The sequence below is a fragment of the Podarcis raffonei genome, chromosome 10 (genome assembly GCF_027172205.1).
Source record: "Podarcis raffonei isolate rPodRaf1 chromosome 10, rPodRaf1.pri, whole genome shotgun sequence".
NCBI classification, from domain to species: Eukaryota; Metazoa; Chordata; class Lepidosauria; order Squamata; family Lacertidae; genus Podarcis; species Podarcis raffonei.
In genome coordinates this window covers 31,369,117-31,381,207 of record NC_070611.1, presented here as the reverse complement: position 1 = coordinate 31,381,207, position 12,091 = coordinate 31,369,117, and the positions used below count along the sequence as shown (strand labels likewise).

The 12,091-nt window shown below is 42.6% G+C and overlaps 1 protein-coding gene across 2 annotated transcripts in view; it reads right to left on the bottom strand.

Moving 5' to 3' along the window:
- Window positions 1-12,091, bottom strand: part of HMGA2 (high mobility group AT-hook 2) — a 135,876-nt gene that overhangs the window by 60,737 nt on the left and 63,048 nt on the right. Inside the window, exon 4 of one of the 2 annotated variants that reach the window (XM_053407424.1) lies at window positions 7,472-7,616. The exons of the other annotated variant lie outside the window; for it this stretch is intronic. Coding sequence (XP_053263399.1) covers window positions 7,472-7,616 — 145 coding nt within the window. The remainder of the gene's footprint in view (window positions 1-7,471; window positions 7,617-12,091) is intronic. 2 annotated transcript variants of the gene reach the window in all.

Genomic DNA, 12,091 nt, shown 5'->3' with positions numbered 1-12,091 from the left:
GCTGCACTCCCACTGTCCTTAGGGGAACCACTTCTGCAGTAAGTGCCAGTCATCGTATGGAAAATGTTCTTCTGGCACAGGAAAAACACCCAGGACACCCAATTACTGCCAGCCAATTAATTCAGCCGTACATTGCAAGGCCTTGCAGGAGTTGGTCGCAAGCGCATGGAAACTTGTGCTCAAATAAAAGAAAGAGGAGTTCTTGAATACAACTAAGAGAGCTCTCCTGATGGTGGCCCAATTCTGCTCCACATTTGGATCCACCAGAGAGCTCCTTGACATGCTTTACCCCTCTTGATGCTCATGTAGTAGGAAAACTCTCCAAACAACTTGCAGTTCTTTGTTTGGGCAGCAGATTGTTTTGCCTGGTTCTAAAAACCGATTCTCTCCTAAAGCTTGAGGCTGCAGACTATCCTTTATTCTCCTCATCATCCTGCATTTGCTGTGATCCACCTTTTACCTGCAGCTGCATCCATTTGTCTACTTTTGAACTGCTTCCACACTAGACCTTGTACAGACTTCTAATTAGATGTTCCAGCCTGAAGCTGCAGCTACTGACTCTCACAATGAGCCCTTGATGACACCCTGGACTGCACCATTTTTCCAGGTCTCCAATTACAGTGGTACCTCGTGTTGGGTTACGGTTGCAGCAAACCCGGAAGTGGGTTTGCCACTCATGCATGCGCAGTAGTGCTCTGCAGTGCCACACGCGTGCACAGAAGCAGTACTCTGGTTATGAAATTTTCGGGATAAGGCCGGGGCTCCAGAACGGATCCCGTTCGTAACCAGAGGTACCATTGTTCAGTGGTACCTCGGGTTAAGTACTTAATTCATTCCGGAGGTCCGTTCTTAACCTGAAACTGTTCTTAACCTGAAGACCACTTTAGCTAATGGGGCCTCCCGCTGCCGCTGCGCCGCCGGAGCACGATTTCTGTTCTCATCCTGAAGCGAAGTTCTTAACCTGAAGCACTATTTCTGGGTTAGCGGAGTCTGTAACCTGAAGCGTATGTAACCCGAGGTACCACTGTATTGGCCTCTATCCTGCAACCAGACATAACTGAAAGTGACCACACAGAACCCTTATAGGCTGGGGTCAAGGGAACAGTGCTCATATTGCATACCTGGCATGGCGTAGAGTCCAGAAGTGCTTTTATAACCTATTTTTCTAATATTCAATAGCACCTGGCCACTAAAAGTACTCTATTCAAGCAACATAAAGTGAAGGAAGCACACAGCTTACAGCATTCCATTCATCTGGTTGGAGTGTCCCATGGCCTCTAGCAAGGAAGACTTCCAGTAGCCTCTGACAGGCTCTCATTTGTGCTGGAGTTTGGAGAAGGAAAGAATCAGCAGGCACTGCTCCTGATGCTTCTTTCGGTAGCCTCCGTGCAAGTGAGACAAGCTCCCACTTCTTCGCACAGCTCTCTGTGCTTGCCAGAGGGCTCTATAAATTCGTAGTGGAAAATATGGAGGCTACTTGGCTAATAAGAAGACCCATGCAAAGCAATCTAAAAATCTATAAGCAAAACATAAAAAATAAAAAATTACCCATATAACCTACAAATATCAAGTAACAGACAGAAACAATGGAGCTCACTTCTCCAGTGCTAATGAACTCAGTGTCAAGGGGGATGTTTATTTTATTATTACTTGGTAGTAATTTAGTAATTTATCTGCCTTGGGTTTTTTTTTAAGTGGTTGCATTGTGCATATGACTTGAATTTTAACTGTAACCCACTCTGGAATTGCATTTGCAATGAAGTGCATGTAGTAAAGTTTTTGAATAATATATATCTGTCTACTGATAATCTCAGCCACCAGGGAAGGCTTTCAAACTACAGTGGTACCTCGGGTTACAAACACCTCAGGTTACAAACACTTCGGGTTACAGACTCTGCTAACCCGGAAGTAGTACCTCGGGTTAAGAACTTTACTTTCAGGATGAGAACAGAAATTGTGCAGCGGTGGCACAGCAGCAGCGGGAGGCCCCATTAGCTAAAGTGGTACCTCAGGTTAAGAACAGTTTCAGGTTAAGAACGGACCTCCAGAACTATTTAAGTTCGTAATGAGAGGTACCACTGTACTGGGGAAAAGGAAAAGGTTCATGTGTAGACATGCCCCTTATGCCTTGCCAAAAATCATTTCACCACCAGGCTGTTAGCCATTAAAAAAAAAAGGCCCAATGCAATGACAAACAATATGTTTGGTTCAAAATCTTAGGGCCAAACAATCTTTCCAGAGTCACATAGTGAAGTCGCCTATTGAATGCCCCTGAACTAATTCCACATGCCGCAAACCATTCTGTGGGCAACAGTGTTATCAGACAAATTTGAATATAACCCCCGCCCTGCAAAAACCTCTCTCTCCTCCACAACAAGCTAATGGGAAAAAAAAGTAGCACTGTCTGATCTTTGTGGTTTCTGAGATTAAAGTTTACAGAGCAAGACTGAATTTGTTGCTCCTTTGAGAAATTACTTTTCACAACAAATCCTTTGCTGGGACAGTGGAATACTTGTTTGCCAGCTTCTAGGGAGGAAACCTGCAAATGTAGTCTCTTTCTCCCCTCCCAAAACATTACAAAGAAACTGTAGCCAGAGAGAGATGGAGAGGGAGGGAAATAGTAAAGACTGGTGGAAACTGTAGTTCATATTATGATATTAAAGGCGAGACATTCCTTAATAATCTTCACACACACACACACACACACACACAGCGCCACTGAAATGCTATTTTTAAAATTCCAATCCGGAATCTACCTCCATGCAAAAGTAAACTTTTGAATCAAGACTCCTTATGCATCCTCTTCCCCTGTGGCATAAAATCAACTGGGGAGTGGGGGAAGATGTAGACCTCCCAGTAGGCAGCACATTTATCGTATATTATCTTATAGAATCTTCTTACACACCAAAATGATGCAACGCAAGCTGCTGAACAGCCCATCGGTTTATCGAGGTAGGGTGAGTGTCCTAGGATCTACGAACACAGCCAGATGAACTTAAAACAAATATATTGATTTAAAAACAAAACAGGGAAACGAGGAAATGTTGAACTCTTCTCAGCAACAGCAATTCTGATTCCTCCGCTTAAGGTTACTGTGTTTTATATATGGTGAAAAGATCCCATTAATGCTTCAGCCCCATCAAACAGCAGACCAAGTCCATGAATGGCACCTATCAGAGCCCAGGGTAAATCCAATGATTAGAGGAAATTTGCCAAAGGGCCTTTGTAGCTGAGAAAAATGCCTACTCCAGAGAGGAATTTAGAAAATTCCTGGGAGCACAGGCCTTCCTTTGTTGGCAGCCCGGCAGTATTCTGGAGCAAATAAAAGCGCGCACACAAAAAATAAGAACTTAGATGCAATGAACATTTGAAGAAAATGTTGTTCAAAGCATTCGTTAAAACATTCCTTATTACATAAAACTGTGCCGACTTTGTTTAGAACCAACTTAAAAGGGCCTCTCTCAAATTACAATCGTTTCGTTTGAATGTTTCTTTTGCATTAACAACTTATTCCCCTTTTTCCTGTTATTTGTCTAAATTAACCAAATAAATAATGTACTAGTCCAGCCATTTAATCGCAGATCACAGGCTGACCACCATGTGTTATTTTTCTGTATGCCCTGAGAAAATTCTTGGCTAGCTAAACCGGGGGAACTAACAGCATTAAAATATGGGGCTACAACTTTCTAAGCCAGCCAGGTGTGGCGTGATATTTTACTAGGGGTGGTTTTTCCCAGGAAAAGAAAAATTATGTGGGATCCAGTTATACACCTAGTGAGGCATGAACAATTGCTGTTAACCTCACAATGGAAGCTGAATTCCCACCATAGATATTACTAGCGGGGGGGTGGGTGGGTGGGTATTTCCCACAATTTTTCAACAGCTTATGCTTTTCACTTTTTTACTAAAAACAAACAGCTATATAGTATGCTTCTTAAAATTAGACATAGAAATATATTGAATCATTACATTCAATAAATAATTGGAAAAATGTTTTAAACAACGTATTAATAATACTGATTTTTGAAAATGCAAAGAGTAGTCAAATATTTGACTTAAGGTTGTATTTTTAAAAAGTAAAGGGACCCCTGACCGTTAGGTCCAGTCGCGGACGACTCTGGGGTTGCGGCGCTCATCTTGCTTTATTGGCCAAGGGAGCCGGAGTACAGCTTCCGGGTCGTGTGGCCAGCATGACTAAGCCGCTTCTGACGAACCAGAGCAGCGCACGGAAACGCCGTTCACCTTCCCGCTGGAGTGGTACCTATTTATATACTTGCACTTGACGTGCTTTCGAACTGCTAGGCTGGCAGGAGCTGGGACCGAGCAAGGGGAGCTCACCCCGCCGCAGGGATTCGAAGCGCCAACCTTCTGATCGGCAAGCCCTAGGCTCTGTGGTTTAGACCACAGTGCCACCCGCGTCCCTAAGGTTGTATTTAACTACATGCAACTTGTAACTGGTTTTCATATCCGTGTTTTGTTGTTCCGTTTGATGAAAAGGTACCACCATCCTGAAGTGCACTAGGATTCCTGATAAATGTATTAAATTAAAAACTTCCATTAATGGAGTTTTCCATCACACTATGCATACAGCGAGGGCTTGGCTGGCCCATGATGACAGCCAAGTTCAACAGCTTGTGATTATTATTCACTTCATCAGGAAAACTTTTTATCCTAGAGAAGCGAACCATGCTCCATTTGCACATTTGGTCTCAATTCATTACAAGTTGAAGTCGTGCTACCAAAAAGCACCACAATTTATTTCATGTTAACAATAATGAAAAAGTAAAACCTACGTGAATGCAATACATAATTGTTCATGATTGTAATGCTGAATGCTGCAGGCAATACATTTTGGCTCAATATTTCTCCAATACCATTTTCACTATTATCACATTAAAAACCAAACATCCTAACTGAATTTCAAACTGAACAAGTCCCAGTAACAACCTTTGCAGAATTTGTTTTTTGCTGTGTTTCTTGCTCTCGCTATTGCTCTGTTGGTGTGTTGTATTTTAAACTGCTTTTGCCATATATATTTTTTTGAAATTATTGTAAGCAGCCTTGCATTGGCTTTTGTTTAGAAAGGCAGGATATAAATTTTAGAATACATAGATCATGTTCACTTGACTCTTCTACCTCATGTTCATTAAATACTTTTAAGATACGGCTCTATAAAGCTGCCCAACAAATATAGTCCCCTGCATCTTCCAAGCTCCTAAGTGTTATTGCTGTCAAAAGCTCACGGCGTGGGGAAAACAGACAGGGTAGGAACTAGGGCAGGGACAAGTGCCCACAATAATTTGCCCTGGGTGGAAGGGGTGGGAGAGAAGCAAAAAGGTAGCTGTCCAGTCTGCATGTTTCATGTCTCAACTTTGGGAGAGAGCAATGTCTCCAACTGAAGGTCACTCTGCAAACTGGCTCTGTGGATTGACCTACCTCCAACAGCTGTCACTCTTGCATTCCTGTTCCTCTATGAACCAGCATCCTAACAAAAAACATTTTTTGCAAAGAAGTCCTGCTCAATTAAGAACCTTCCACATACACGCAAAACACAGTAAGAACATATAACCAGCATTTCACATATAAACATAAGCGGACAAGTGTTGACAGTGCATGCACAGAATAAGAAAGAAAGCACAATCCACAGATCAGTTAAGTAAAAAAAAAAAAAAAAGCAAATTTGCGCTCAGGTTGATTCTGCACCTCGTGGGCTGTGATTGTTGTTGCTATCAATTAAATAACATGAATAAGCTGGGCATATATTGAAACTACAAGCCAGAAGCAGACAAGAGTCAGATGACAAAAGACAATAGGCATTTGTATGGGTGCTTTTCTCCCTTCCTATAACACTTCATTGTAATCAGAGGCCTGATTTTCATGTTATGGTTCAATGCCACTCTAAAATGTAACATGAGGAGGGTTTAGAAAAACACTTGATTCCAAACAACAACAACAACAACAACACCCAGACACTGGTGCCTCTGGGTAGCTAAGGAAAAAGTAGTGCTGGAAAGACACTGCCAGTCACCAGACAATACTGAGCTAGCTGAATTGTAGACCAGCTTGCTATAAAACAGCTTATGATGTTCCTGGAGTTCCCCCCTAGTGTACTATAGGCTGCAGGTGAGAACGCAATGTTCCCACCATGCAAACTAGTCATCTCCTTTTCACATGCTCATTTCATATACACAAAGGTGTGTTGGTGGGAGGAAGGAGCATTTAAAAGTACAACACCCACTTTCAACCTGAAATGCTACACAGTCTCTCCCCCCGCCCAAAAAAAGTGTTACTGATTGCTTCTGCCGATTACATAAATTGGCCCTAAGCTTGCTACATGAGACTTAAAATTTTGACGTGGGGACGTTTTCAAACAAGCAATCTTGTGTGTGTTCTGAAATAGTACAGCTGCATAAGGTTACTGCTTTGAAATCTGCATGTTTCAATCAGTCCTTCGTTAAGCTGCAACAACATGAATTTCTCGTGCTTGATTTGTACATAGCATCAACTTCTCTAGGCCATGCTGATGATGAGCAGACAAAATATTTGCAGGCAATATTATGTTGTGAACCGCCCTGAGATCTACATGTATAGGGTGATATACAAATGTAATAAATGAATAAATTAATTAATAAATGCAAATAAATATTCAGTCTACTAAAAGGGCAAATTCCGGTGTTGTAAACCACTCTGCAGATTTCAGTTTCCAGTGTAAGAATTTGGTCCTATAGTACTTATCTTGCTTACTCAATACCATTTGCTCCTATTTACTTGGTGTGAATAATTAGTTGCAGATTGCATGCATTAATTCAAATATCTTATCTGGTCCTGAAGTCCATGCAATCTGTACCCCAACACATTCAATAATTGTGACTTCCTTTCCCCCCTCGCCACTTCTTATAGTTTCACTGATCTTAAGGGCTTTTCTTTGCAATGTGTCCTTAACTGCAATATGTTTCCTCATAAAACCAGTTATAGACTTTTATTTTATGTTGGCTTTTTTCCTTTCTCTCTCTCTCTCTCTCCAGACTGTTCACTAGGATGAGGAAAGAGCAAAACAACAGCAGCGTAGGGGGAAGTCTGATTTGGCATGTGCGCTCACTTGAAACCCAATAAAACGCTATTTATTTGCAGTGCTTGGTGACTGACGCTCTCACATTTTTCAAAATAATGAAGTTGCAAAGGTGCTGCCTTTTATTGCTCTGCAAATGTTGTTCATTTTACTGTTTGCTTTAAATGCTGCTTTACTGCTCCTGGTGGGCTTGCATCTATAAAGCAGTGTGATGGCAGTGACGGAATACAGAGCCCCCATTAGCATGTAAGTGGCCTGCTTGCGAGTGACTCGCTCGCTCTCGTTTCTAGCTCATTTTCCACTTGGCAAAAAAGAAAGGCTCAGAAATATTACAAGGCAAGAGTTTGCATCAAATATACGGAAAATATACAAAGAGATGAAGCTCAGGAATAGAGCACATACTTTGCATGCAAAAGGTCCCCGGCATCTCCAGGTAGGGCTGGGAAACACCCCTGTCTGAAACCCGGCAAAGACGCTGCCCGTCAGTGACTGTAGACAATACTGAGCTAGATGGACCAGTGGTCTTGACTCGGTATAAGGCAGCTTCCTATGTAAGAGATAAGAAAGCGGGTATGATGGCAACACCGGGACTCACCACATCACTCACTTGGCACCTTAAAGCTACACTGAAGTGCTCTAGAAGTACTACTCTAAAAAGGAAGACAAACATGCTGGAAGAATATAGCTCTTATTCTGACCCTATGATTCCCCCCCAGGTCTGGCATTTCGTCTACAAAACGTTAATGTAGAGATCAGCACAATTGCTGTGAATCAGAGTACCCATGCCAGACTCGACAAAAAACCCCTCACAAAACCGTACGTGTCCCTGCTGAAATCCATATTCATTTTGCCACTATCGTTGTCAGGCCGTCATATATTTTATCATATAATAACTGGAGCTAGCACATGTTGCAAAGAAGTGCCCAAACGGTCTAGGCCAGTGTTTCCCAAACTTGGGTCTCCAGCTGTTTGTTTTTTTCAAACACAATTCCCATCATCCCTGACCACTGGTCTTGCTAGCTAGGGATGATGGGAGTTATAGTCCAAAAATAGCTGGAGAGCCAAGTTTTGGAAACACTGGTCTAAGCCATGCTTCAAGACTTAAATTCAACCTTCACCCTCCCATTTCACTATATGCTGAACCAAGTGACACCACCCTAACCCATGTTTTTCTGGGAGATGTAGGAAGGCATGATATTTCAGTTTAGGGCCCAGTTCCAGAGCAAGCTTCCCCAACTAGGTGCCCTCCAGATACTTTGGTGCACAACTCCCATTAACCCCAGCCAGCATGGCCAGTGGTAAGGGATGATGGGAGCTGTAGTCCAAGAACATTTGCAGGGTTGTTCCAGAGCCACAAAGAAGAGGTTGGAAGTGACATTTTTTCACTGTAGGTATTTGCATAAGGAAGACATTTTATTATTCCTAAAATGAGTGCATAAGCTCTTGAGGAAAAAGGAAATTCATAGAGTCTTCATACAGATATTAAAAATATGTGAACTAGTCCTAAGTGTACAATACCAACGGGTGGAACACAATAAAACAAAGACTCATGTGAAGCAATACAGTGGATGAAGGAGACGAGAGAGAGGGAAGGTGAAGACTGCTCTTCCTTCTCCCACATCATCTCCCTTCCACCCAGCTCCAAGTAACTGCAGGGGCTATTGCCACAAATTACCTCAGCCCCAGGAGATCCCAGGGATGAGCAGCCCCATGCCACAGCTATTTTCATAAGCTAGATTCCAGGAGGACCTAGAAGTTGCCATCACCATTGTTTCAATGACGATATGAAATCCTGGGACATACTAAGTTTTCATCAACAGCAAGTTCTTCTGATATGGACCCTACAAAACAGGTATGGTGGTTACTACAAGGTATTTGCATAATAAACTGCTGCAATGTACTGCAATGACTTTCTGGAGGCTATACTGGCGCAGAACATCACAGCTCAACATGGTATGGGAAAGGTGAAATTGTAATACATCCAACACTTTGGGTGTCATCCATTTGTACTCTTAATGAAAGTAAACAGCAGCAGAAGGCATCGGTGCCACACACAGTGAAAGCCATGAGCCTACATAAATTACGCAAATCGGAAGTTACACAGAAATCCATGTGAAATAGCATGTACATGCGCATCACTGTGCGAAAGTACAGCCTAAAGTGTTAAATTGTGTAAAGGAATGATATATTGAGAGAATAACATGTTAACTGGAACCCTCTGAAAGGAATGTAAATGGCCACAAATCAGTTTCTTTAATTGCCATCAGCTGCATAAATTGTATGACAGTCTAAAAGATAAGTATCAACTCTGAGAATAGGTCGTCGAAAAAATGCAAACCCGGCAAAATGCATGCACTCAAACATGCTTGGTTTATCACATTTTATTTGATAAGTGCGGCAGATGGCTCACATTTAAGGGTTGTTCATTTTTTAAAGTGAGACAACCAGAGTTGAAAAATAATATGCTTTGCGGCCTGCATTTAAAGGAATTATTATAACAAATCAACATGATTGTTAGCTTGATTATAGTGGCAAGAATCAGGCTTATAAAGGAAGACAGTAGAAAGCTGGAGGCCATTTTTCTACATTTGGTTCTGCTCAAAGATTTCTATGAGTTAATTACAGAGCCCTCTCCCGATCGGCTCCTCAAATACCGCCATGATCATTCCAGCATATGAATCCAGAAAGATCTAAAGTTCTATCAGAGAGAAGATACATGGCTAATGGATCTTTCGAGCCTATGTAATGACAGTATGCCAGAAGACAAACTCGGAGCAAATTTGTTGGAATTACTTGCTAAGCACCCAACACCAGCCATCTATTTTCTAATTCGCTAAGGGATTTGGAGATAGCGGCACTCATTGCAGTAGCTGGCTGAACTCCAAACAACACACAACATTGCCATTCACAACCAGCAATTTCAAGAATGGCTTTTAAAAAGGAAATTGTGGAACCCTGGGTGCTAAAAGGGCTTTTACAGCTGGCCTCGCTTATAGTTCTGATGCAGAAAGATCCCTCTGTATCTGCTATTTGCATTGGAGGATCGGGAGAAGAAAGCTACCCATCTCTGGATGAGAAGGAACTTGCATGAGAGCCCAGAACTCTGTAGCGAGAGCGCATGCCTTGCATGAAGGTGGTTCTATATATAATGGGTTTGTCGGCAAGCAATTCAGCCTAGTGCAAAGTAATTTCCAAAGTCCAATCAATGTACAGATGTGACAGAATTCACTGTCCTCCAGCAGAGGCTAAAAAAAGGGAAGGCCAGAGAAATAATCATGCAGAGACGCTGCAGGCAATCTCTTTGAGGTATGGGTTCTTTGTGATCCTAGGTACCACTACAAGATTATTTTCTTCCTTTCTTTTTTTCTCTCAGTACACTAATGTGCTCTGGCACAGGGTTTGGGGATTTATGTTGTAAACTGAGGTGTAGTGGCTGGGATCACAGGGGGTTGAAGACCTGTTACTATTTGTACAGCAGGATCCCAGGAGGATCCCTGCCTCCAATGCCCTGGATCTGCCCAATAAGCATGAAAACGAGCTTTTTAGCCACTGAGAATAAGTCTTTTCATCATTTGTGTTGCTTGGAGCCAATGAAAGTGAAAAGCAGGTAAGTCAGCCACTGAGAGTTGACTCCTAGGGTCACTCTGGAGAAGCTGTGAGGGAAGAACATCAGGGAGGAATGGTTCTGTGTACATCAATCCTCAACATTTAGGAACAGTGAAAACACAAGGTGTTTCAGTTTCAAGAATGGTGTGCCAACTCTATTATGTACAATGGAACTTAAAGGAAAAAGCAACTTAAGTCACTCCATCAGAAAATATTGGAACACTCCAAATTATTTGTGCACATACACAGAAAATAGTAGCTCTAGCTGAAAAGCAACACATGGAGATCTGTACTGATTATTGCAATGCATCCCTAATTATTAGTAAGGTAAAGGTAAAGGATCCCTGACAGTTAAGTCCAGTCGCAGACAACTGGGGATGCAGTGCTCAGCTCGCTTTACAGGCTGAGGGAGCCGGCGTTTGTCCGTAGACAGTTTTTCCAGGTCATGTGGCCAGCATCTGGCGCAACGGAACACTGAAACCAGAGTGGCGCATGAAAATGCCGTTTACCTTCCCGCCAGAAGCGGTACCTATTCATCTACTTGCACTTTTTGGCGTGCTTTTGAACTGCTAGGTTGGCAGGAGCAGGGACCGAGCAATGGGAGCTCACCCCGTTGTGGGGATTTGAACCACCGATCTTCTGATCGGCAAGCCCAAGAGGCTCAGTGGTTTAGACCACAGCGCCACCCGCATCTTCATTATTAGTACTCGTGTATAATTATAAGATCATGCTATAATCTTAGAGGGGGCATGACCAGGGATGAATTTCTGAATTTGCCACTACACTATTGATTGTTAATCATAAACAGCTCAATCTAAAGCTTTGCTGGGTTCATACACAATGTTTTTCAGTGCAGCACCTGAGACTGTGGCGCTCCAATTGGATGGGAGTTCAGACATACTCCAGAACTTCTGGGTCAGACAGAAGTGAACGTGAAGCTGCCACAGCCTCATGCATACTGGGGAAGAGATTGCAGAGGTAGCCTTGAACACACAAAAAGGGTCCTGCAATATTTCTCAAAGGTTCTCCTGTGCTAACAGCAATTAGAAAGTTCAGCTGTAATTTCACCCCTTGTTCAGGCAGGACCTTGTCTCACCTTAAACAGGAAATGGGGACTGAGTTAGCAGAGCCTGAATATAATGGAAGTCTGTAACTGCAGCGTAGGTAGCACAGTCATCAATATAAATCTGTCATAGACATATTCTTGGAGGAAGAGGAACTTCCATATGCTACAGACCCGACAATTTCTGATGCTGATGCAGATTGATGGCACTTGAGAAGGAATAAGCCTTTGAACCAACAGTGCTGCTGATAATGTTCAGGGCTAAGGAAGCTGGCCATTATTAAGAGAACGTGACCCTTTTATAACAGTGCACCAAACCGATACCTCCTTAAAGGAAGTGAAACAGGAAGAGT